The following is a 27,468-nucleotide window of genomic DNA, read 5'->3' as shown; positions in this document are numbered from 1 at the left end:
CACACCCCACAACATTTCATTCAATTTCTCAATATCTCTCACATAAATAATCGCTAATCTTACAGAAATCCTGTCCTTGATTAGTCCATGAAGACGGGTCAGTTGGGACGGGAGAGGTGGAGACATCAGGGATGCTTTACAGAGGAAGTCACCCTGTGGCAGGACGGTACTGGTGACCACATTGCCTTCACACACACACACGCACACACACACACACACACACACACACACACTTGCTATTTGTCAGCCTCGTGACCGTCATCAGTGTTCTAACACCATATTTTGGTTTTAATAGTAACACAAAATGCTCCCCACTGACTTTGTTGTGCATGTTTGGGTGCGTTCACATAGCAAAGTGAACTAAGTCAGTCCTCTTGAAGTGGACCAAAAGTTGATTTAACAGTACAATTCATTGTGTGCTCACACTGTGAGTTCATTTGGGACAGGATCCACCCCAGGTCTGATGGGGGCCTCAAAGTCAAAACAAGGCACAAAATGAATCTGGACCACTTTGTGTGTTCACAATGCGCAAGTTAAGCAAGCTGATCTGAAGACGTGAAGGGTGTTTTGCCGCTTCGGTCGCCTGAAGTGGTTCAAGTCTCCGAGGCTGTTCTCTTCGTCTCAACAGCGTGGACGAACACTGAACCGGATTCACTTTGTTTAACTTGTAAATTGTAAGAACTGGATCCTCTTTCACATCAGTTTGCCATGTGAACACAAAGTCATCCAGATGTGTTGGCATTGTGTTGACTTTGAGAGCCCATCAGACCAGAATCGGGCAAGGAAAAGATCCTGGATCCTCTCTCAAATGTGAACACAAAAGAACCACAGTAAATCCCTTTTCTGTTGTTTCTGTTCTTTTTCATTCCAGATTGCATGGATTTCATTCAATTCTTGTTTATATAAGCGTAGAAACTGCTAACCAATTTGTTTGGAGAGCACCCAAACTGTGACTTTAGTTTTTTTTCCACTTGACACCAACAAACTTTCCACATGAAACATCAACCGCCTGTGTATGAAACTGCATTGCTGCATTTGAATAAAAAAGTGTAAATAGATGAATAAACAATGCTTTATGTTAGTGTTTCAAAGATTTATTTTAGGACATTCCGCTATGAAAAACACAAGAAAGAAGCTTGAGTGTTTTTGGTGATCTCCAGTGAGCCTCATGTCCTTTATGTTGCGAGAGGAGATGTTTTTATTTTGGGATAATAATAACAACAATATTATAGTATGCAGAAAGAAATACAACAAAAATAAATGTGAGCAAACTATGGAAGTATATAATATATATGTACTTTATACTGTGCTAGCGTGTAGATGTAGTCGTGTGTGATGTTGCCTGTCAACATATGTTTCACACAAGAAAAGGTGCAATGTAAAGGTGCGTTTAAATGTACGTTTTTGATGTGTTTGATTTTAACCATTGGAAATAAAGAGACATTCAACTGGCGTGGCCTGTTTGTTTATGTGCACGTCTCCCTCCACCGACAAAAACATGTTTAGATATTAGGAGTGTCACAAGACGAGACGATGTGCGACGATCTACGAGAATGAGGCGAGATTTGAACATCCCTTTTAAGAAAAGTACAATGAAAATATATAAAAAATATATGTGACAATATACTGCAATCAACTTCGACTCAAGTGGTGTGAGAAAGTGGTTACCCCCTTCCTGATTTCTTACTTTTTTGCATGTTTGTCACACTTGCAGTTTTTTAATGAAACTTTTTATTATTAAGGGAGAAAGAAAAAAATCCAAAGCTACATAGCCCTGTGTGAAAAAGTGGTTTCACCTTAGCAGCAACAACTGCAATCAAGCGTGTGTGATAACTTGCAACTAGTCTCAACTAGACAGCGCTGCAGAGGAATTTCGGCCCACTCATTTCTGCAGAATTGTTGTCATTCAGCCACATTGGAGGGTTTTCCAGCATGAAGCGCCTTTTTAAGGTCATGCCACAGCATCTCAATAGGATTCAGGTCAGGACTTTGACTAGGCCACTCCAAAGTCTTCATTTTGTTTTTCTTCAGCCATTCAGAGGTGGACTTGCTGGTGTGTTTTGGATCATTGTCCTGCTGCAGAACCCAGGTTGGTTTCAGCTTGAGGTCACCAACAGATGGACGGACATTCTCCTTCAGCAGAATTCATGGTTCCATTTATCACAGCAAGTCTTCCAGGTCCTGAAGCAGCAAAACAGCCCCAGACCATCACACTGCCACCACCATATTTTACTGTTAGTATGATGTTCTTTTTCTGAAATGCGGCTTTACTTGTAGGCCAGATGTAATGGAACACACACCTTCCAAAAAGTTCAACTTTTGTCTCGTCAGACCACAGAGTATTTTCCCAAAGGTCTTGGGGATCATCAAGATGTTTTCTGGCAAAATTGTGACGAGCCTTAATGTTCTTTTTGTTCAGCAGTGGTTTTGGTCTTGGAACTCTGCCATGCAGGCCGCTTTTGCCCAGTGTCTTTCTTATGGTGGAGTCATGAACACTGACCTTAACTGAGGCAAGAGAGGCCTGCAGTTCTTTGGATGTTGTTGTGGGATCTTTTGTGACCTCTTGGATGAGATGTCGCTGTGCTCTCGGGGTCCATTTGGTTGACTGGCCACTCCTGGGAAGGTTCACCACTGTTCCATGTTTTCGCCATTTGTGGATAATGGCTCTCACTGTGGTTTGCTGGAGTCCAAAGCTTTAGAAATGACTTTATTACCTTTTCAGACTGATAGATCTCAATTACTTTCTTTCTAGGGCAACGGTGGGGCAATCACTTTTTCACACAGGGCCATGTAGCCAGAGACCTCCGTGGTATCACAGTGGCTGCTCGGAGCGTGTGCCCAAATATAGTGCACCTTGTGGGGCCACAGCAGGTGGCTCCCTCTGCTCTATACTCTGGTGCTCCTGATAGTAGTAATGTGGTAGTAGTAATGTCATGATATTTGATATTGATACAGTCGGTCAAATTTGTTCCAGTCCTTCTTGCCTCCAGGTGTGCACAAACTACATTTAAATCTAAATGTTAAAAAGTAGATATTAAAAAAGTGATCCATTATTGGTATCATATCACTCTTGAGAAGCAGAAAGTTACTGTATCGGTTTGAAAAAATATATATATCGTGCATCTATAATTTATTTAGTGTCAGTTTGAGTTTTGCCTTGGTTTAAATGGTATGTATGTATGTACATATGTTCAAATTTCTTATTTATCCATACTTATATTACCAACCACTGTTATTTTCACCATGAGCATTTGCACTATATACTGTTATGGAAGTAACTGTAATGTTCCGCAGGACAGAGGCGAGCGCTTCCTGTCGTGCGCTCTTATTTTGGCGGACTGTGCTTCCTGCGGGGAGGAACAAGCAGCCGCGGACAATTAACATTAGTGGCGGTTAAGATTCATTGTTCCCGCTGATCCTCGTCTCCTCGACTGTGCTGTTACATAGACGTTTCCCCTACCTGTTGTTTCTGCCGTGGACAGTTATGTTGTTTTCCCCGCAGAGCCTTCCACCCTGTCGCTTTTTGTTGTTGTGTCTGAACTACCGTGGGTACCTGCATCATTAAAAGACTTTTATTTTGGCACGCCACCGCCTCGTCTCTGCATACTGGGGGTCAAGCTTCCGACAGCAACCAGCAAGCTGTGAATTTGTAACCTGTAACATTGTAAATACCATAATTATAATTATTCCATAATATACTATGTAAATATGTACAGTCGTGTTTTCTTTCTTCTCCTTATATGTAAACTTATTTACTATTGTTGTACTTTGTAACGGAGAGTGAAAGCTGATTCTGATAACTGGGTACATAAAATTGATAAGTAGTCTAAATGTATACATTTCGTCTTATATAGGGAGTTCAACAAGATTATTCTTATATTATATTATCTCTCCAAACACACTCAAAAATGGGCAATCAAAAATATTGGCGCTGCAGCATCAACGTGCACAAAAAACAATGCTTTCAACTTTGTAAAAAATGTAATTCGGCAACCACTAGAAGTCAACTGTGACGGCAGTGATTTCAAGATTATGTTGCAATCTCTACTAAATCCACGCGGGGGCAACAGTTCCAAAACACCGGCTCTCATCCAGGAAGTGCAATTTTTGTTGCTTTATTTGTTTGACTACTCTCCACTTTGACGATGTCCGATGTACATAATGGCAGAGAAAAATGGTAAGTAAATCATTTTCAAAAAGATGAAGATTATGCTCACAAATTAAAAAAATATATATGTTGTGCCGCCTTCAGGAGCCATCGGAAATAAAAAGAAGTCAACAGCATTTTACAAACCAATAAAACACAACGAAACGAACGCAATGGAATCCTTAGTTAACTCGGGTAATTTGGAATCGTGCGTCATTATTGTCGATGCAATGAGATTTATCAGTGAGGGCCGTCGTAAGGATGGAAAACACGCTTGTGACATCTGAAACTCGGACAATGAGAGAGGTACCTGAACGCAACTTGCTCGTTCAACATGGCGACACAACGGAGGAATTTGATGCAGAGTGTAAGCCTAAACTTCACCTTTTCAAAACATCCTTCATATTTAAAAGTCAACGTTGATGTGTCGTATGTTCTGTTCTATAGTTTCCTCGCACTGACCCGCTGGTGTCGTTTCTTTGTTCTGTTTATTTTCGGGTGTTTTTGTGCAGTTCGGAGATGCTAGCGCTAGCTTGAGTCGTTAAGCATGCTAGCTCAACTCCTATGTGACAACAAGGAGTCCTTGCGTTAAAAACACTTAACATGAAAAGCAGCCAGATGGAACATTTTTACAAGCTGTAGTGGAGGAGTTGACCACTTAGCAAGAAAGATGCACTGCTTGGGATGAGGTACAAACACAACACTGGGAAGGAAAAATTGATCCAATGCAGGCATTTCATCATCTGCATGGAAACAAACGCACCATTGGTTTGCTCATCTTGCCCTTTTTATGTCACATGTTCTCACCTAGAGCCTCATCAATAACAGTGGCCAGTTATCATGGGCACTGTCAGCGTGGTATTCAATTAACAATGTATTTATTATTTCAGCAGTGTACACCTAAACAGTAAGAATAATAATAATAGATGTTTGTCTTCCCTGACAGCATCAGAGTTGGACAGACGATCTGCCGATATGCCAGCTGTGTGGCGTTGGCACAGCACCCAACTGTGTGTATGGACCCGATGGCAAAAGCACGCAGAGCCACCCCAACGAGGACACACACCTACGCTTCAGGTACGGTAATAACGTATGATTGCAAACATTGGTGTAAAGTCTTAATTGACACCATGCACAAATGTGTTTTGTCGTCACTAACAACACTTTTTAGTCCAGGGGTGTCCAAAATGTGGCCAAAATGTGGGGTGGGAGAGAACAATTTTTAAATTGGCCTGCACAAAACGAAATTAACAACAGCTGCAAAAATGGAAAAATCAGCAGTCATTTTACAAGAATAAAGTCAAATTATTAAGAGAAAAAAGTTGTAATTTTACCAGAATGATGTAATATTATGAGAAAAATTTGTAACATGAAGTTTAAATAGTAAAGACCAAAGACGTTATTCTTTTGAAGTTGTAATATTCTGAGAAACAAACAAAACAACAACAAAAGTTGTCATTTTAGGGAAATTTGTTTGTGTAAAACGCTGTAATGGCTTGAGAATAAAGTCAAAATATTAGGGAAATAAAGTCATTATTGCGGGAAGAAAACTTACAAGAAGAAAGTTGGAAAATTACAAAAAAAAAACCCTCTAAATTTATGAGCATAAAGTCAGAATATTAAGAGGAAATAGTTGCAATTTTACCAGAATAAACTTGTAGTATCATGAGAAAAAATACATAATGTCCTTTTAGTAGCATCGAGTTGGAATCTCAAATGGAAATTTTTATTTTTATTTTTTTTTAAAAGACAATGTTATAAGATGAAACAAAAGAATAAAGTTGTAATTTTTGGAAAATTAAGTTGGGGGAAAAGTTATATTATGAGACTAAAGTAAAAATATTATTAGAATAAAGTCAAAATATTAGAGAAATAAAGTCATAACTGCAGGAAGAAAATTTACAAGAACAACGTTGAAGTAGTTGGAAAATTACAAAAAAACCCTCTAATTTTAAGAGAAAATAGTTGCAATTTTACGAGAATAAACTTGGAAGTATTATGAGGAAAAATACGTAATGTATTTTGAGTGGCATAGAGTTGGAATCTTAAAAGTTTTTTTTTTTTTAACATAATGTTATAAGATCAAACAAAACACAATAAAGTTGTAATTTTCCACAAATTACAACTTTCGATTGGAGCATCTGTAGGTAAATGTTCAGTCAAAGTACAGTGGTGTGAAAAAGTGTTTGAGCCCTTCCTGATTTCTTATTTTTTTGCATGATGGTCACACTTTTCATCGAGCAAGCTTAAATTTAACACATTTAAATTGAACATAACTTAACTGAGATTAATTGAGATCTATCAGTGTGTAAAAGGTTATAAAGCCATTTCTAAAGCTTTGGGACTCCAGCGAACCACAGTGAGAGCCATTATCCACAAATGGCGAAAACATGGAACAGTGGTGAACCTTCCCAGGAGTGGCCAGTCAACCAAAATGACCCCAAGAGCACAGCGACAACTCATCCAAGAGGTCACAAAAGACCCCACAACAGCATCCAAAGAACTGCAGGCCTCACTTGCCTCAGTTAAGGTCAGCGTTCATGACTCCACCACTGGGCAAAAACGGCCTGCTTGACAGAGTTCCAAGACCTGTTGCTGTCTACCAAAAAATCCTGAAGGAGATTGTCCAACCATCTGTTGGTGACCTCAAGCTGAAACCAACTTGGGTTCTGCAGCAGGACAATGATCCAAAACACACCAGCAAGTCCACCTCGGAATGGCTGAAGAAAAACAAAATGAAGACTTTGGAGTGGCCTAGTCAAAGTCCTGACCTGAATCCTATTGAGATGCTGTGGCATGATCTTAAAAAGGCGCTTCATGCTGGAAAACCCTCCAATGTGGCTGAATGACAACAATTCTGCAAAGATGAGTGGGCCAAAATTCCTCCACAGTGCTGTAAGAGACTCATTGCAAGTTATCACAAACGCTTGATTGCAGTTGTTGCTGCTAAGGGTGGCCCAACCACTTATTAGGTTTAGGGAGCAATCACTTTTCCACACAGGACCATGTAGGTTTGGATTTTTTTTTCTCCATTCATAATAAAAAGTTTCATTTAAAAACTGCATTTTGTGTTCAGTTGTGTTGTCATTGACTAATATTTACATTTATTTAAAACATTGAAGTGTGACAAACATGCAAAAAAAAAAAAGAAATCACGAAAGGGGCTAACACTTTTCACACCATTGTATAATTTGAATAAAGTCATAATTCTGAGAAGAAAATTTACAAATGGAAAGTAGAAATAGTTGGAAATTTAAAAAACAAAAAGAAATGGAAAAAACAGCTGTAATTTTACGAGAATAAAGTCAAAATATGAAGAGGAAAGTCATAATTTGCAAGAATAAACTTGTAATATTTTGAGCAAAAGTAATGTCATTTTGATATCGTAGAGTTAAAATAAAGAAAAAAAGATGTTCTTTTTTTTTTTTTTTTTTTTAAACATAACAGGATGAGAAACAAAACAACAAAGTTGTAATTTTTGGGAAATTTGCCTGGGGAAAAAGTTACAATATGGGAATAATGTGAAAATTTGAAGAGGAAAAAAGTCACAATTTTATGAGAATAAAATTGAAATATTATCAGGAAAAATAATGTCCTCTTAGTCGCATAGAGTTGTAATATTAAAGAAAAAATATGTTTTTTGAAAAATAATTTTTTTTAAGTTGTAATGTTATGAGAAACAAATAAAACAAAATGAAGGTGTAAATTTTGGTAAATTAGTTTGGGGGGGAAAAGTTGAAATATAATGGGAATAAAGTCAAAATGAAGAAAAAAAAGTCATCAAATGAGAAAAAAGTCAGCTTTACAAGACTAAACCTGTAATTTTATTAGGAAAAATAATGTAATTTTAATAGCATAGAGTTGAAATATTGAAGGAAAAAAGACAAGTTTCTGTGAAAGTCATTACAGTTTGGTGCACATCTGGATAAAGTTGCCATTAGTCTGGTTGGTGCAGTTTGCCACTATGTCCAGCAGATGACGCTGTTGCAGCTTTCACCCACTTTGCTGTACACATTACCGCCACCTATAGGACTGGAGTGTAGGAACATCACTCACCGCCTTCATTTTTCAACTAAACAAGTCAGACATATTTAGGATTGGCTGGCTTGAACGAGTGACATTCTTGTTCCAAGTCTTTTGATAAAATCCATCTACCTTTTGCCTTTTTTGAAATGTTTTTCCCGCCTTTCAGGAGCGAGGACGGTTGCTCGCTGTATGGTGTCTTTAACGGCTACGACGGCAGCCGGGTGGCCAGCTTTGCCTCTCAGTGTCTGACGGCCGAGCTCCTGCTGGAGCAGCTCAACTCCACTCACACTGACGCCGATGTGCGCAGGATCCTCACACAGGTCTGTCACAAGACGCAGGGTCTTTATCACTTTTGGGGGCAAGGCGGTAGATTGATTAGTGGGAAGCAGAGGAGCGACATCAGACACATCAGGTGTAAATGGAGTGAGGTTCCCAAGGGGAGGGAAGTTAGCATGTCAAAAAAATGTATGAATTTGAATTCCATAGTGGGTCAATTGTAGTATTTTTCTTATAGTGAATGCCACGCATCCAATGTCAGTGTCATAACCAGGTGTTTTTCTAATTTTGCGTGATTGTGCAGGCCTTTGAGGTGGTGGAGAAGAGCTACCTGCACACGATTGATGATGCTCTGGCCGAGAAAGCTAACCTGTCCAGCTACATGCTTCCACACAGCGAGGCATGTACATGCACACACACACACACACACACACACACACACACACACACGTACGTACGTACATAATACTCTCGCATGGCATTGACTCAAAGACAACCGGAGTGTTGGGGTTGTCTTGAAATTTTTAAATGTAAAAAGACTGATTAACTAGAGATACACATCTGCCGATAACTTTGTGATTCTCAAGACCGATATGGAACCGATTAGAGCTGCAACGATTAATCAATGATTAATGGATTATCCATTTAATCGACAACTATTTTGGTAATCGATGAATCGTTTCATTTTAAAATGTACTGTACTGTCCTGATTTAGGCCTCTCAAAAGTGACTATTTTTTAATTTCCTTGGTCATCCATGAAAGCAGACCTATTATCTTTAAAAACAAGATAGTCACACACATCAGCTTTGACTTTGGAAAAGAGCAAATCAGCATTTTTGCCTCTTTCTGATATCTTGCAAAGCAAACCACTGTAGAGATGTGTGCGTAGAGCGCACATAAGAACATTCCCACGCAAAGTATGAGATTTACCTACTTGTACTTGTGCGTAGGAACATGCTTACATTCATGCACAACTCTTATCATGCGTACACACAAAGCTAGTGTTCTAGTGGTAGAACAGTGAAACTACAAATAGCTATCATCTTGCTAGATGCTTCACAACGTGACCATCAGGCAAGGCACCGCCGCTCTCCCCACAGCAGATGGGCCGATGCCAAACACAGAGCCTGCCCTGAACGTTTATTTATTTGTTATTTCTTATTTGTTTATTGGTGATGCATGTGTAGCAGTCTGTGCCAGTGACTTGTTAAAATGCAGTAGAGTGTTTGTGATGTTTGTCAGTTGATTATTTATACTTCTCTACTTCAATTTCAGTGCCGGAGAAATTCTTATATGATTTTGGGGAGGCAAATCCATTAATGCATAAAGGGATTACTGCTAAAAGGCGAAAATTTAAAAAGGTGTTTAAAAAAAATCTGATTCATCAACCGATTAATTGGTTATTAAAATAATTATTTGCAGCCCTAGTACGGATAATCGATAACTTTTTTATATCTACTTTTTCAAATTTAGATTAGGCCTGTCACGATGACACATTTTGTTGGACGGTAATTGTCCTACAGATTATTGTCCATAAACCATATTACTGTCCCCATATTTTTCATGAATGTAATGATAAAATATGGCATAATAATGTGAGTACACCTCATCAAAAGCAACTTATTTAACATCTTGCAGCCACTTCCCTCCCTCTCCTTGGCCTCCCTTTTCCTCCCACTCGCTCTACATTTTCAATGCTTATCTTTGCTCCCTGAACACCTCTTTGTCTGCCCTGACAGAAGGTGCAGGAGCGCCTGAAGGAGCTGGAGCAGGAGGTGTCGGGCGGAGCGACAGCCATCGTCGCACTCATCCTCAACAACAAGCTGTATATTGCCAATGTTGGTACGAACACACCTACATATCCTGACCACGGTGGCTTCCACCAGTAGATGTCATACTTGCACCATGGTTTGGGCTTTACTATATGGGAAACGCTGACAATGTCACAGCAGACCTTTTGACAGTATGACAGGAACTAGTAGGATGTGTTGCATTACTTTCAATGACATAAAAGCTCCTTGTTCCCCATTTTCTCAGTCTGTGTTCTATTCAAGTGAAATTATTAAGCATGAGGGATTTGTTTATATAACAAATGTGAGTTCTCCGGTCGGGTCAGTGCTTACCCCGTGTGATTGCTCATGCGCAAGCACACCTACCCAACCAAGAGAATGTATATAGCAGCCACCCTGCCTACTGGAAATGACCAGAGCGACTGCAAATAATCCACACAGTCAAAACCCAACATGGTGCAGCACATAGGCACGCCATATAACGGGGGGGGGCAAACTCTTTAACTCCGGGCCACATAGGGTTAAAAAATTTGGTGTAGGGGCCGTCTATATATACGTAGGTGGTTATCAAACAGAACAACTTACTTGCTCACAGTGCAATGAAACGAAAACACAACACATCTACAGCAAGTTAACACATCACATCACACATCACTACGACTATGTGGGTGATAAACCACAACTAAGCGGTTAACATAACACATAACTTAAAACTGTTATTTCCAAATGCCTGCAAGGCATGCTGGGTAGTCCAGCTGCCAAATATGAACTATGAGCAATGAAACATCGAATATCAACAGTATGTTAACTCCTTTTTACTTCTCTACCGACCTCCTCAGCATGTTTTGCAATCAAGCAAAAATGCAACAAACACGGCAAAATGTTGGGAGAAAGACCACAAGCTAGCCTTGCAGCGGGCATATAAGGCTGTTTTTTTGGCATGGGTATTGTGCGTAGATATTTATTTGTATAGCCACATGGTGCAGTAGGTAGGTTACTTTGTGCGGCGTGTGTGTTGACGTGTTGTGTTGTGGATCGCTTTTTTGTACAAGCTACAGATTGCATCTGACCCATCTGGCGACTCAAGCGTGCCACAAGAGAACTGCAAGTCAAGTTGCTGGCTACAGTTTCGATGTTAAAGATGTTTAAAAAAAAAAAAAAAAAGGCATTTGGAAATGCCCAGTGAGCCAGATTAAGATTCCTGGCAGACCTAATGTGGCCCACGGGCCGCAGTTTGCTCACCACTGCCATGTAATTTATGCAACCCTTCCTCAAGCCAGTTATTAATAATTGTAATGATCTTAATCAGTCAACCTCCAGCTGACATTCGAGAATGAAACCAAATGACTCCACAAAAAGAGCGAAGTAGACTGCGTGCTGTGGTGAATGTGGTTTGTCTTATAAATGGAGGCTCTCTTAGTTAGTTGTTGATTTAAGGCAGTGCTTCTCAAGTACTGGGGCAGGCCCCCATGGGGTGCGCGGTGAATTGTCAGGGGAGGTAGGGAGTACTTTCAGTGTTAGTGAAGACCTGCCAACATGTACAAATTTATCGTACTCGACATGCAATTTGACTCTTATGCACTTGTTTGCTTCACAGCTCTCCATTTTGTTGCATTTTCCTGGTTTCAGTTTTGAGTGCAGTCTGTACAGTACAGATAAATATATAGATATTATCAGTTTCTCCATAGTATTTCAAATCAGAGGGGTGAAAACACTTCTGTCCCCTGGGTGGCATGAGGGAATTAATTGAGAACCACTGATTTAAGGCAAGGCAAGTTTATTTATAGAGCACAATTCCGACACAAGGTAATTAATTCAAAGTGCTTTACAGAAAAGATGGGTAAAATCATCACTTCATATAGTATACAATCTTTTTTAAATCCTTGCCATAAAATCATTCCATAAAACAAAAACATAAAAAATTATTACAGTTGCCATATGCACCGTTTTCATCCTGGATTTGAACATTGCTAAAGTTGAGGATAGTCGCACATCAAAACCTGGAAGACTGTTCCAGATTTTGGCAGCGTAAAACTGAAACGCAGCTTCGCCACGTTTAGTCCTGACTAGAGTTGCAACAATACGCGTATCTGTATAGAATGGTTTAATACAAGGGTACCGAAGCGTGACCCCTGTGTCGAATAGTATGCTGTTTTATATTTATTTGATCAACTTCTGACGGTGCTCTGTGCTGAAAGCTCAGTGTATCTGCTATCGCGATTCAACTGTCAAGCACAGAGCCACTGAGCCCCCCCTCCCACATTCATACCATTTCGCTGAGAGAAGCTAGCAGGCTAGCTCATTATACAGTCAAACCTGTCTTAGCGGCCACCTGTATATAACGGCCACCTACCTATAGTGGCCGCTTAAAAATCCCCCGCAGAAACTTTGCGTGTTATAGACCCTGTGCATAGCGGTCACCTGTCTAACGCGGCCAACGGCCACCCATTTTGTATACCTTGGTCAATATCTGACCGCATGTACCGGCCAAAATACAGACTCAAGCAGAAGCTTCATGCACGAAAAAGTTTAGTTTTTGAATCAATGAAGCCGTCGTGTGTAGACTTTAATCACTGAGTCGTAACTCAGTCACAATCATTCACAAGATCCACACAAACTGTCAGTTGTTCGACATAAGAAAAAGTCGTCTTTTTTGGAGCTTGTTGCAGACGGTGACACCGTTTATTTCCTGGTGTGAGACAATGTGCACTGGTCAATACTGTAATGCCCCTTGTTGTGGGGAAGGAGAGACTCATGTCGCCGATGCACTTTAATCGCTTTATTAATAGCGGAGAACACTGCAGGACTTTACATCCACGCCAACATCCACACACTTCCCAACTCTCTCGACACTCACAGCTAGCACTGAGCCTAGCTGTCCTGCTCGGGACGTCGCACCGTCACTTCCTGATGAACTAAAGCTGTAATGACACTCTGCCGTATATATAGTAGCACAGCTTTGTTCTGTGGGTGGTGTAGAATAACAAGCCTAGTTGTTCTTTACAACTTTTATTCGCAGTCCCACAGTGCCCTCTACTGGTCAACATGTAACAGTATAATTATATGTATCTGCAAACACAACAAGCTTCTAATCACAGACATGTTAATATGTGCGCACACAAATTCAAAATGGCCACCAACCTGTTTAGAACGGCCACCTGCCTATACCGACCACTTTTGCATTTTCCCTTTAGTGGCCGCTATAGACAGGTTTGACTGTATATGGCTAATGCCTTTCCTGATGTTGAAGCTCTTCCACCATCCTTCAGAGCCGGTGTATGGTACCACTTTGGATTTCATGTCAAGTATGACCCCGATGGCAAACACGTCGTGAACAAAAAAACAACAGTATGTCGCAAGTGTCACACGATGCTAAACTAAGTTGGTGGAAATACAACAAACATGAAGATGGGTATGGTATAGCTTTGATTTTGTAAGCATTTATTTCTTTGTAATATTTACAGTACTCTGCTGCTAAGGATGCACCACATGGATCTCCATCAGATACATTTCTTTTCATATTCTTATTACGTGGTGCTTTTTTTGGTCTTATATGGTGCTGAGTGTGTGCAGCAGAACTGTACTTTTAAGGCGAGAAAAATGTTGGGAATTTCAATAAAATTCAAATTAAAAAAGGCAAGGTAATTTCTTTTTTGTATCAAACCGCAACAGACGTATCGAACCGAATCGTGAATTGTGTGTCTCGTTGCACCCCTACTCTTGAATCTGGGCACCTGCAGGAGACCACTCCCTGAGCTTCTCAGAGCCAGAGATGCTTCATGTGGCGCTAACATTTCAGAGATATGTTTTGGCACAAGACCATGAAAAGACTTGTATACAAGCAGAGCTTTTTTAAAGTCTATTCTCTGAGCGACAGGACGCCAGTACTGGAGTAATATGGTCATATTTCCTGATTCTAGTCAGGACTCGAGGAGCAGCATTCTGAATGTACTGCAGCTGTTTTACAGCTCAGTTAGAGAGCCCGGCGTGAAGGCCGTTACAGCAGTCCAGCCTCCTGGAGACAAAGGCATGAATTAGTCTCCCTAAATCTGACCGAGACACTATTCCCTTGATTTTGGCAATGTTTTTTAGGTTGTAAAAAGCTGATGATGTTATTGGCTGTTCAAGTTCAGGTCAGAGTCCATTATTACCACTAGATTTCTAACCTGATGATTAGGTTTTAGTGAAAGAGTCTAAAGGTGACTAATAGCACTTTCTGTTTGTTTCTGTGGGCCACGACAATGATTTCAGTTTTGTCTGAGTAGCTGGAGAAAATTGTTTTGCATCCGCGCACTAATCTGTTTGATGCAGTGACAAAGTAAATCTGCAGGACCTTGTTCACATGCCACCAGTGACGTGTAGGACACATTGCAGCTGCGTATTAGCTGGCCTAATGGAAGAATGCACAGATTGAACAATAAGGGTCCCAGGATGGACCCTTGGGGAAGCCCACAAGTCAGTCATAGCCATTTGGTCTGAGACCAATTCCAACTACGTAAGTACTTGCTGTCCTCCACATAGGACTTGAACCAGTTCAGCGCACTACCAGCGATTTCCACCCAGTTTTCTAACCTCTGTAATAAAATCACATGGTCGACTTTGTCAAAGGCAGCGCTCAGGTCTAGAAGAACTAAAAGATGGATATCATGTGTTACCTTGATCAGAGGTGTCTCTGAGCTGTGGTGGGTCCTAAAGCCTGATTGGAAAGTATCAAACGCATTGTTAGAGGAGAAAGTCAGTAAGCTGTTGGTATACAACCTTTTCTAAGACTTTTCCCAAGAATGGCAGGTTTGATTTAGGCTGATAGTTGTTCAGTACAGTGGCATCAAGACTGTTCTTCAGCCATTTTAGGGCCTTTGGAAATGTTACAGTCTGAAGTGAGATGTTAACTTGATGATTTAAAGAAGTAATGCAAGTGTATGCGTCCCACAGGCAGGCGCTGGTTGTCTGTAATAATGCATTACAAGCAAGTGTCTCGCTTCTTGTGGAACATCTTTGATTCCATTGGTTTTATCATAAAAGAAAGCACCTCAGCTTTCGTCTTGTGTTATGTTTTTGTCCTCAAGGTGCATATTTAATGCAAATTTACATCAGGTATGGAAAAAATGTCCGCCTTGAGAGGAGGGGATTCACAAGTTCACAGGAATGAAAGTGATCTTTTTGAATTAGAGTTACAGATGTTTGACAGGGAAGGTTCTTCTCAGGCTTTAGAGGATTAGCTTGGGGGGAGAAGCCAAGGTCATATGAGCGCAACCGGGCTGAACTATGCTTCTCTGCTTTGCAGCTTATTAATATCTATTGATTATTGGTCAGGAAGAAGAGGATGCATGGGTTTTGTGCAGTCCCAGAGTGTTGGTATATCAGTGTTTGTTTCTTTGGTGAGTCAAGTTGCTCTCACACATTCACCGCAGACGTGAATACGTCCACATTGTGGGGCTGCTGTTAATACTGCAGAGGAGAAACTCCCTTGGTTGTGTGCAAATAAAGCAGAAACAGGAAGACAGTAGTCCCTTGTTTATCGCGGTTAATTGATTCCAGACCTGGCCCGCGATAAGTGAATTTCCACAAGGTAGGTTTCAATATTAATAAACTTAATATTTTCACAGTTATGGCATAGAAAACCTGTTTATGATCTTGTAAATATGTTTTTCAACATTATTAGAGCCATCTAGACTTGAAATCGTACCCATATAGTCACCTTTACATTTGGAAATAAAATATATTAGACATAAAGAAGATAAGACTCACACGTTAGCAGTCCTTTGTTATTTTTTCAGGACAGTGTATTGCGGTGGCTGTTGTCTCATCACTGTACTGTAATGGCGGCTTTAAATGTCTTTACACTCGAATTACCCAATATAGTAGACATAATAAGACTACACAAGGCCGTATTCAACCATGAAACAGCGATCCTGTATTAGTTATATTTTGAAAGTCAGGTAGAGATATTTGAACGGCAATATAGCGAGTGACAACTTTTTTTTGTTTGTTTTTAAACAAGCGTTATGTGTTTGTAGGGACCAACAGGGCGCTGCTGTGCAAGACCAGCACCGATGGCCAAAATCAGTTTTTCCAGCTGGGGCGACCACATAGCACCGACAACGAGGACGAACTGCAGAGGTTGACGGCACTGGGTGAGATAAACTTTAAAGGTTATCCCAAACAGGATTTGTTCCTTCATGCGTCATGGGGCCCAGAATTCCTGGCTGTATCCCTGCTATTCGCTATATGATATGAAAAAAGGAACCATAAAATCACTTTAATTTAGGTAAAAACATACAGTATTTGACTTTATTTTTCAAGAGAACATACAGGTACAGTATATCACTCTTGAAACGTACAGAGGATGAGACAACTTCTTTATGGAGACTTTGCATGTGAGAGTGGGGTGGAGCCCAAGCAGGACATGCAGGAAGCACACAGCCGGGCTCCAAGTGAGAGAGCAGTCTGCTAACCCGGTGTCTTCCACCGCTGAGAGAGGATGGTCATCTCATCCGATGAATTCAGTCATTTTTTTAAGGTTATTTGCTTACGTAGGCACAAGTGTTGTCCAGCATTTTGGCTGCGTCAGCTGCCGTTTGACTGATCATCACACAGTGAGCCTCAAACTCTCCCTACTCCGTCAAGTGTTTGTTCTTCAAATGCCGTATTAAATTAACTCTTTTTAACTTGTACCCCCGCCAGATATTTTTCGTGGCATGTGTTGCCAGGTAAATACCACATGCAGACATCATCCACAATCCTTATGTGAGGCATGTATTGCATCCCATTATGTGCATTCTTAGCTGTTTCTTTTTAGCTGTTTTTAGGGATTGTGGATGGTGGGCAAAATTCCCCCCAAAAGTGAAGTTTTCCTTTAACAGCTGTGGCTGTAGGCAACTTCTCTGATGTCACCTTTATCTAGCTCTGCACACGCTTTAAAATGTTGCTACTCAGCTGTCGGTGTGAAAGTGCGTTACACTTGTCGTATCGTTGTTTAGCGTGTGGTCAAAGAGAGCTACGTTTTCCTTCCCAATTTCTCTTGCACTCCAAACCATGATTAACGTTTAAAAAAACTTGTTATAGTTTTCCAATGGGTAGGTGTGAATAAACGCTGCGGCTATAATTTAGGGTATGTCCGTCAGATGTTGTCAGAGCAGGTTGCCATGTGTTGTGTTCAGCCTTGACTGCGCTCTCGTTCACCTTTTGAGTCAGTTTTCAGTTCATTGTGTGAGGTGTTCTCAGGTGGTTCATAACGTGGCGGAGGAAGAGCACCACCAGGTTCCCAAGCCAAGCAACTAATTTAGATACACTGGCTGCCAGCATGTCAGCCTGCAGCAATGTGGCTCATCGCCACCTCCTCTGCCCTTTTAAATTCAGTATTTCTGTGGCTCCGGCCCATCTTGGCAGCATTTTACACAGAGCAGCAGTCATTCCATTAAGTCCGCTGAAGGTGACCTCTCTCCCCTCCCCTCATCCACCCCCATCTTCGTCTCCTACTTAACTGCTCCTCCTCTCACCCTCAAACTCATCTCCTTGTCCTTGTTATTTTCTTCGCCCCGGCTAATGTATCATTTCTCCCGCTTTAATTTTCCTTTTTTGGCGGCCCTTTTGTCCCAGGAGTGGACTCTGCTCGTGTGAGGCAGGCGGGCCAGATAACCGGGCACAGCAGCACCAGAAGGCTTGGAGACTACAGGGTGAAAATCAACTACAGTGACATTGACCTGCTCAGGTAAACAAGTAACATAATTCACTTGCAAGCAAAGCTCTTCTCTTTATTTGCCGTTTATTGTTTATTTGTAGGTTATCGGAACCACTATATGCTCGCTGTCTCATACCAACTGTGTACCGTGTTTTCCGATCTATAAATCGCACCGGAATAATAAAGTCACATAAAGACATAAATAAGCACTGCACTTACTATTGAGCTATCATTGGAGCGAGCTTTTTTTTTCTGTTTTTTTTTTTATGGGCTTCCGCGGAAGCATGATGTAAAAACAAACACTTCCCAAAAGTGTATTGATTAGAAACAATAGATCACTAGATATCTTGAAAGCATATCCCGGACATTAGGCCATATTTCTTATATTGAATTAGTATTGGTTTTGTTATTGTCTGAATTTTGATGAAAAAAAAAGAAATAACAGACAAATACTAAGTTCTCATCAAGGCAGGGGGCAGCTCATTTGCATATAGTCCATCCATCCATTTTGTATGCCGCTTCTCCTCATTCGGGTCGCGGGGCATGCTGGAGCCGATCCCAGCTGACTTTTGGCGACAGGCGGGGTACACCCTGGACTGGTCGCTAACCAATCGCAGGGCACATATAGACAAACAACCATTCACTCTCACATCCATACCTACGGACAATTTAGAGTCGCCAATTAACCTAAAATGCATGTTTTGTTTTTGTTTTTTTGGGAATGTGGGAGGAAACCGAAGTACCCGGAGAAAACCCACGCACGCACAGGGAGAACATGCAAACTCCACACAGAAATGCCCAAGGGAGAATCGAACCCAGGTCTTCCCGATTGCCAGACTGTGACTGTGTGGCCAACATGCTAACCACCGTGCGGCCTGCATATAGTCTTCTGCGATTTTATTTTAGTTACTTTGTATGTGGACTAAACAACACAAATTGTTTTACATCAAAATGACAATTTATTTACAAATATAACACCATGAACTATTTACAATTTTCATATTTGAAACGCATGTACACGCGCGCATGTGTGCATGCTACACTCCTCCATGCTCTTCTACTTCCTCCTTGCTGTCGAGTGTGTTTTTACATGTACAAGATCCATGTCGAGCAGCTCTTTTCAAAAACACGTCTGCCACCTAGTGGCCCTTTTTTATGACTTGAAACTGCTCTAAAAGTGACATCTTTTTGTGTGTCGTTGCGTGATGACCTCCTTTTGCCTCTTGCGCAAAAAAAACATAAAGGACATATGAATACGTCTTTGGGATCGGGTGTACAAATACGTCTTGGGTATTGAATGAGTTAATAAATGTCAGAATGTTGTCAAAGACATTTTTAATACATGACATGGTGCCTGGACCTGTTGTGGAGAAACATATCAAACAGCCGTATTTTAACACCAAAATGTCATTTTTGAATTCACAAATTAATGACTGAAAATCATTCTGGAGTATTTAGTTAGTCAGTGGCTGACACAGCAGCTACAATGTCCAAGCTTGACATAATTGGTGTCCTAATTAAACACTGCTGTCTAAAATACCACACTTTTCAATCATATAATTATAGTTGCACATTACTTACAGACACATAGTGTCTAAGGCAGAAGCGTGTTGGAAAGTGTTCCGTAAAACACAAAAAGCATCTAGTATGCTCTGTGTAATTCAATTTGTGTGCCTGACTGCGTCACAAGCTCAGCTCAGTTAATTTTTGTGACCTCTCGGATTCGCCAAATAACCAACTACCAACCCAGTGCATTTAAAAGTGGCACATCAAGATAAATTATACACATTCGTCCCTCGCCACATCGCGGTTCAAATTTTGCGCCGTCACTCTGACGTTTTTTCAAACATACATTAATAAATCATGCTGTTTCATGGTTGAACACGGCCTATTATTAGTAAAAAATATGCACATTTCAGCGAGTTGTACATATTTTTTGCATAAATTAACCATTTTCAAGCATAAAAATGGCTAAATGAAGTAAAATACAAATATGTCATTAAGGAGACAAATTCAAATTGTGAATGTAGTATTCTACATTAGTCACTCGGTGTCAGTAATTGTTCGGTGAGACAAGCACCAAGCAACGGGCTTTTATTGCAGGTACAGTAATAATAATAACACAGGCCACTGTTGCAGCCGTAACACACAACAAGCTAAAACTCAACTCTGAACTCCCAGCGTCATTTCCTGTCCACCACCCATTCTCTTAACCGACTAGCCCCGGAACACATTCACTGCGACGCACACAAACACGAGTTTTTATCCGTTGGATTACTTATTTTCGCTGATTGTATCTACTATATTTAGTAATATCACTATAGGGGTGTTTCATGCCTTGGGCACTCTAATAATATAAAAAATCATATGTAGAAGGTCGTAAACAGGTTTTCTACGCTCTAACTATGAAAATATTTGATTTAATAAATAAGGAATCGTACTTCATAGGAAAATTCACTTAATATCGGTCGTGTCTGGAACCAATTCATCGCAATAAAGCATAGATTAATGAAAAAAAAAATTATATAATGTGTAAGTTGCACCAGACTATAATAAATCACAGGACCAACCAAACTATGAAATACTCCAGAAAGTGCAGTATATCACATTACTGTTTTTTTTTTTTTTTTGCAGTAAGGAAAAAAAGACTTACTGTCCACACTGGCGTTTGTTTGACGTTTTTTGCCATCTTGTGTTTGCAAACAGCGCTGCCAAGACGAGGCCGATCATCGCTGAGCCAGAGATTCACGGCAGCCAGTCGTTGGACAACGTGACGGGCTTTTTGCTGCTGATGTCAGAAGGACTCATCGATGCCCTGGAGTCTGCGCACGGACCCGAACACGTCAATAAGGTACCAAAGCAGGACTCCGCTTGAATGTCGGTGCTATGTTGTTCCTTGTTACTGTTCCAGTTGTTTTTTTGTTTTTCCCCCCATGTAGTCCAGCTTTTCCCCATTCTACACTTGAGACTGAGATTGTCTCTTGTCTCCTCATCGATCCTCGTCTATCCCGCTGTTCTCTGGTCCACTATAGGAAGTCATTGCCATGGTAGCAGCGGAGTTGGCCCAGCAGACCAGCCTGGAAGCGGTGGCCCAGTCGGTGGTGGACCGCGTCAAGCGCCTGCACCACGACGTCTACATGTCCGGCCGCCAGAGGGCGACCTTGTGCTCCCACCACGAGGACATGACCCTGCTCATCCGCACACTCAACCACCCGCTGACGGATGGCATGCTCACGCCGACACAAGGTGGGACATCATTCCATCATTCAGGAATGTGAGCTTAAATGTTTCAGACAGAAATGTGGACGAAGGACGGGCACCACTTTTGTTGATTAAAATGCAAATATCAATTCAAAGTTTCGATTATTATCTGGTAACATTCAAAAATTCAAAAACCCTGAGCTGGACGTTAGACACCACTGGTTTAAATGAAAACTGCACTTTGGAATTTTGTCCATCATCCACAATCCTTATGTGAGACATAAACACACGTCTTTCTCTTTTCTGTGCGTTCTCAAGATATAAACACAGATAAAGAGATAGCTAAGAATGCCCCATTTACATAATGTGACCTGCATATTAGCCAAGCTACTGCAACATTGTTATTACTATTGTTATGAACATTGTCATGCCAAAGAACTACATTACTTGCATAGTGACACCTCGCCGCACCACACCGGCTAGCAACTAGGCGGCTAGCGACTAGCTTCACCACACACTCGCTCACAATGCCTCAGGCCACTACCGAAAGGTAATGCTACATATTGGAGCTGCCACCACTGTTGGAGTGGTTTTGTTTTTGCGTTTGGAAAAGTTAAGCTATGTGTAGCGTTCCTTTCTATGTTGCTTTGTGAAAGCAATGTGCCCAGGAAGGAAGTTCCACTACTGCTTTAAAATGGCCAAAAATATTGTCAGTATTACATGTTCTCATGAATGTACCTGTTACGACATGGTCACAGCATGGATATAAAACCATAAAACCTTTTTGGAGGTGTTTTAATAGCGGACTTTTTCGGCGGAATTGATGTGTCCCATTGCATGCATTAATGAGATGCCTCTCTTTAGCGGTTTTTATATCTTTAGAAAGCACAGAAAAGAGAAATGTGTTTATGTCTCACATAACGATTGTGGATGATGGGCCAAGTTCCCAAAAAAGTGCGGTTTTCCTTAAACTCCTCTGATAGCAATCTATCTTTAGACCTTATTCAGTGTACTCTAGGTTATGTAGTTTAGAAAGACATATTATTTTCTTTCAGTATATGGATTGTGAGGGCCGCACGGTGGTCTAGTGGTTAGCATGTTGGCCAACACAGTAACAGTCTGGTTCGATTCTTCCTTGGGCATTTCTGTGTGGCGTTTACATGTTCTCCCCGTGGGTTTCTCTCCAGGTACTCCGGTTTCCTTCCACATTCCAAAAACATGCATGTTAGGTTAATTGTCTATAGGTATGAATGTGAGTGTGAATGGGTGTCCTGCGATTGGCTGGCGATCAGTCCAGGGTGTACCCCGCCTGTCGCCCGAAGTCAGTTGGGATAGGCTCCAGCATGCCCCCGCGACCCTACAGAGGAGTAGCGGTATAGAAAATGGATGGATGGATATATGGATTATCACACAGTGACTGTATCACTGGTGATCATATCATATTTTACTAACTTTTGGTTCCCAGCCCTAATAAATTGTCTCGCTTACTTAGGTCTGTGGATAGCCCATCAGCTGGGATGTGGATTTTATTGAGCTCTCAGGGCCACTCAGAACCGATTCCAAGTGAAGCACCGGACTAAAAACAACATTAGAGCGCTTATAAAAATAAAACCAGATGTACTGACGTCTGAGTGAGCCCCCGGCTGAGGAGAAATCAAAAGCTTTTTTTGAGTGCGGGGCTTCCAATACCACACGTAGCTGAGATAACAGCACAGCCAGAGGCAAAAAAAACTTTCTCATTCCCATTTTCATGCTGAGGCTGCACCCACTGAGCCTCGCCTTCATATGTTGTTAATACCAGTGCCAAGAAAAGCATACTTTGTACTGTCAGACTTCCTTCTCACTCGGTGGCCCTCAGGACGTTGCATGACTTTGTTTTCATGTGCCGTCTTCTCTGGCAGGTGGCCGCATCTACCCGGTGTCGGTGCCCTACTCCAACAGCCAGAGCACCAGCAAAACTAGTGTCACCCTCTCACTGGTCATGCCCTCCCAGAGCACCCTGACCAACGGCACCAACACGGCCTCCACCCTGGAGGAGGGCACCCCCACACCAGGGTAAGCTGACTTACTCCTGCTGCTTGCTTTGTGATTTGTTTCTTTTGTAACTGGGCTAACATAATTTCCCCTTCCCGTGTGAGCTCCCTCACCGCTGCTTTGTTCATTTTGGGCATCGTTTCAATTCATCATATCGTCCCCCGCCTCCTTTTTTGAATATTTATTTTGGGTAAGCGTGGTGTTACTCCACCGCATTGCTTATTTACGTGCACTTCCTCTTCCTCTTCTTCACGGGCTCGAGAATCAAGGGCAGCTGGCAAAGCATTTTACTGCTCAGCTTTTCATCAGACGCTGTTGTTGGAACGGAAAGGTACATAAATGATTAACACTTCCACAGAGCTGAGACCAGAGTGTTACTCACCAACAAATGACATGCAAAACTCAGGAGCGATGAGCCTTTTTCAACAATAAGCGTCTTATTGTGAAATTGGAGCAGAGAAGCAAAGTTCATGCAGGTGCTGAAAGCTCCAAATTCATGGAATGATCAACTCAGTTGCGGCACATGTCAGATGATAGTTTTCAAAACTGTTTGTTTTCTTTAAAACTGTGGTTACATCACACATGTGTGTTTACAGTATAGCCATATACCATCACTTTTTGTGAGTCCCACAGGACTGCAATCTACATGTGGTGTTGGGTAGATGACATAATCATCTGTTTTAAGTGTTTCTTTGCCTCCGTCGCAAAGCTCTTGCTCATGTGTGGCAGTCTTAAATGTAAGAGGAGCGTGGTTCTAGACCTGCTCCATGTGTAAAGTGCCTTGAGATCACCTCTTGTGTGTTGGCGCTACATAAATAAAAATTTAAAATAAAAGCAGAGTTACAATTAGGGGTGTTCCGTTGCAACTTTTTCCACTTCGGATGCGATCCTGATATTGCAGCCTTGAATATCGGCCAGCGCCAATATGGATCCGATATCCGCACAAATCATACATGTTTATTACTTATTTTTTAGTGTGGAATGTGAGATGTGATGCCGCTTTAAAGGCATATTCAACTTTCCCGGTTCTGTGCCACCACAAGAAACTTGTGCACGGCTGACATCATTCCTGCTCCTTGCTAGCAAACACTGTTGCCGTGATCACGAGGTCTCTTCCCGGCGGCTGCTGTCAGTCGCTACAATTGACTGCTTGTGTCGGAGTGCCAATATTGGAGATTTGAGATGCAGGCTGATATTATCAGATTTTTTTTTCTGATGTCCGATGTCAATATCTGATGGCTACAACGCCATCTACTGTGTGGAGTTCGAATGACAAGCTACACGTGCAGTCCCATTACAATGTGTTTGTGAGCGAAGGCCAACGGGTATTAAAAAAAAATAAAATAAAATTTAAGGTAGCATCAAATCTATGGCGGTCTAAAGGTATCTGTGGCGGGCCGCCATAAGTACATTAATGTAATGGAAACAGAGTGGTGTCACTGTCACACAAGTGTAAAAAGAAGTGAAGAAAAGTTAATACAGGACGTGCCTGAACTCTGGACACACGAAAATACCTATATTATATGACTACACAAAAAGAAGATATTTACTGTATGTATTGTTATATAAATAAATAGGAGTGCCACGACACACTCAGTTCACGACACGAGACAATATCGGAGATTGGGTGTACCAGAAGAGATGAGGTTTTAACATTACTCTAAAAGAAAAGTATAATAAAGATATATCAAAAATAAATATGACATATACATTGTAATCTACTCATTTCTTTTCTACAATATTACCTTGCATTGCTCCTCACAAACCTACACTCTATCTTTATGCTAGCGGCCCCGCCGAAACAAACAGACAAAAGGGCTCACTCCGTTTATGCCGTTGTTCCATGGAACAAACACGCCTAGGTGCTGAAACCAGTGCACAGAGTCGACTCTTCCTGCCTGTTTGGAGGCGGCGGTGATGTGCCATACCAATGATTTCTTTTCCGATCCGACACTTGATAAAATTCAGGCTGGTATTGGCGTTACCGAGCTGATACTGACACTTTGTGTAAAGTCACCTAATGCGTTTGGTAAATTTGAACAAAGTAGTGTATTTCATGTCATAGCATAAAGAATACAAGGCATTTAATTCATTTATTAAAGAAAGAAATTATTAATATTATGAGTTAATATTTAGTATTTATTGATTTATTTTAAATCTTAACGTATATTGAGGTAGTGGGGGTGATTTACAACATAGTCAAACTAATGTACAACAGAAAAAAGAGGAAAAAAATCATAGAAGATATGTGAAAATGGTATTTTAAACAATGAAAATAAGTAAAATAATAAAATGATTCATTGTTTTGAAGTACTATAAGAATGAAAATAACGTTTTTATTCTTATAGTACTCACAATTCACACATGCCTCCATTTACAATGGGTCATCCTCTCAACAGACAAACATTACCTCAAATGACTGAAGTATCCAAAGTATCGAGAATCGATTTTAGAGCATAAAGAACTGGTATCGGAAGTATCGATATTTCAGTATTGATCTGCACATCACTAGTAGACGGGAGACGGGGAAAGCTAACACGCATGCACATGGCAATATATTGAGGCCGGCAAAATGATCCAGTTCATTTTCATTTATTGTGTGATTGATTTACGTATTTATTATCGTCCGAGACTGAGTGCCCACAAGACATCTTTTATCTGAGAAATCCTGTCACGTTTTAGTCTTGCGAGGTCTTGTGACACCCCTACTAAATAAATATTTTCTCCTTTGTATTTAATTTTGTAATTTTAATATATTTTGAGTTATATGTATTACTTATATTGTATTATTATTGTTATTATGTTATATATTATTTATATACAGTATATTATGTATATTTTATTTATTACATTTTCAAAGTTTTTAATTACATTTCTGGATATGTTATTAATGTAAGAGAAATGTAACTCTTTACAGTAAAAGTGTTTGTTTGTGATGCATTTTGTTCAGTAAAAAACAATTGCTTATGGTTTAGAAATGAGATTGCACGTTAGTGTCAATCAAGACTGCCAATTATATTTCCATTTTCTTGTGCTGCGCTAACATAAATGTACAGAAGTAACTGAGCTGCACAGAGTTCAGCCTTGGCAAGTATGCATGAATCCTGACAAAAGGGTGAAAGGAAGTCCTCCAACCCAAGGTGAAAGGTCAAGACGAGCATCCATCATTCGCTGACTAATGCTTCACGTCATTTCTGCTCCTCGCTGGCCCTGACATGTCCTCATGCACCCTGTGTCCTTCACTCTGTCCTTGCCAAAGCTTCGCCTCCATCCTGCAGCCTATAATTGACCGCCCCCTCTCTCCTCTGCCCCGCCTCTCTCTCTCCACCTCCCTCCTTTGTCTCCCCATAACCCCTCCTTTTCCTCCTCCCCTTCGCCTCTTCCCTCTGTCCACCTCCCTTTTTTGCCTCCCCACCTGTGACATCGTGGCCCCCATCCCTGCCCTCATACCTGTCCCCCCCGCCCTCGCCAGCAGCCAGAGCCCCACCGCCACGCTACAGTCCACCAACACGCAGACGCAGAGTTCCAGCTCCAGCTCCGGCGACGGGAGCCTGTTCCGCCAGCGGGGCAATCAGGCAGCTCAGCCGGACGAGACGGGCCGGGTGCCGCCCTACGTGGACTTCAGTCAGTTCTATCGCCTGTGGGGGACCGACCACGGGGAGAGCCAGACCGCCCAGGGGGGGCTAGGACCTCAGTGAGCGGAGCAGTACCAGGTTTTGTGATGCAAACTGACCTTTTAGGTGCTCCAGAGACAACTCAGTGCTCACCATGGTGAGGATTTTACTCGGGCGACTTGTGGGTCCTCCCTCCCCTGCAGGAATGAAACTTTCTCCCCCACAGTAGTCAATCCCAAAAAGGACGGCGATAGAGTGAAATGGGAACTTGAAGTTCCTTCATCCCGAGGAAACAAACCCACAAGCAGATAAGGACTCCAAGCAAGGCAAGGTGGGGGTCAAGGTAAACCTTCTGAAGGTGGTATGTGACACTTCATTAGGTACACCATCCACACAGGTACACAGGCGCTTTCTGTCTTGACAGACATCATAATGCTCACTTGGATGGACATTTATTATGGAGCCGAGCCCATTCTTCCATTATGACACTCAAATATCTGTCCATGAGCATTATTATTGATACATCTCTTGTGCAGGTGTACCTAATGTTGTGTCCAATGATTGTATTTATAAGATTATACTGTACTGTATATGTACATCATGTATATTATCATTGTATCAATAAGGCCTGGACTTGAATGAATATCATGAATGAGCTTAATGTACCTTTTAAAAAAACAGCTCTAAATAAAGATATT

General features: G+C 41.3%; 2 protein-coding genes across 6 annotated transcripts in view; both read left to right on the top strand.

Annotated features, from left to right (window-relative positions):
* Positions 1 to 1,472, top strand: part of LOC129182446 (synaptogyrin-1-like) — a 41,492-nt gene extending 40,020 nt beyond the window's left edge. Inside the window, exons 5-6 of one of the 3 annotated variants that reach the window (XR_008570642.1) lie at positions 66 to 166; positions 872 to 1,472. The gene's annotated coding sequence lies outside the window, so the exon portion shown is untranslated. Of the gene's footprint in view, positions 1 to 65 lie in introns of all 3 variants that reach the window. The other 2 variants (XM_054778584.1, XM_054778583.1) reach the window with 2 other exon arrangements.
* A 2,996-nt stretch (positions 1,473 to 4,468) lies between these two features.
* tab1 (TGF-beta activated kinase 1/MAP3K7 binding protein 1) lies at positions 4,469 to 27,468 on the top strand. Of its 3 annotated transcripts, none has more exons than XM_054778580.1 (11): positions 4,469 to 4,514; positions 5,094 to 5,224; positions 8,340 to 8,493; positions 8,754 to 8,849; positions 10,190 to 10,292; positions 16,258 to 16,374; positions 17,840 to 17,951; positions 20,628 to 20,772; positions 20,954 to 21,167; positions 23,024 to 23,177; positions 26,416 to 27,468. In XM_054778580.1, the coding sequence occupies exons 1-11, from the start codon at positions 4,482 to 4,484 to the stop codon at positions 26,852 to 26,854; spliced, it is 1,698 nt and encodes a 565-aa protein (XP_054634555.1). In that variant the 5' UTR covers positions 4,469 to 4,481; the 3' UTR covers positions 26,855 to 27,468. The 3 variants fall into 3 exon arrangements, with proteins under 3 accessions (XP_054634555.1, XP_054634557.1, XP_054634556.1); XM_054778582.1 differs by having other exon boundaries at positions 26,632 to 27,467; XM_054778581.1 differs by having other exon boundaries at positions 26,629 to 27,467.

The sequence above is a fragment of the Dunckerocampus dactyliophorus genome, chromosome 6, assembly GCF_027744805.1.
Source record: "Dunckerocampus dactyliophorus isolate RoL2022-P2 chromosome 6, RoL_Ddac_1.1, whole genome shotgun sequence".
Taxonomy (NCBI): domain Eukaryota; kingdom Metazoa; phylum Chordata; class Actinopteri; order Syngnathiformes; family Syngnathidae; genus Dunckerocampus; species Dunckerocampus dactyliophorus.
This window is presented reverse-complemented; position numbering and strand designations above follow the sequence as displayed.

Coding starts and splice junctions, on each gene's coding strand:
- tab1 (XM_054778580.1), top strand. CDS start 4,482: ATGGCGACACAACGGAGGAATTTGATGCAGAGT. Junction 10,293..16,257: donor GCTGTATATTGCCAATGTTG/GTACGAACACAC, acceptor ATGTGTTTGTAG/GGACCAACAGGGCGCTGCTG. Junction 23,178..26,415: donor GAGGGCACCCCCACACCAGG/GTAAGCTGACTT, acceptor TCCTTGCCAAAG/CTTCGCCTCCATCCTGCAGC.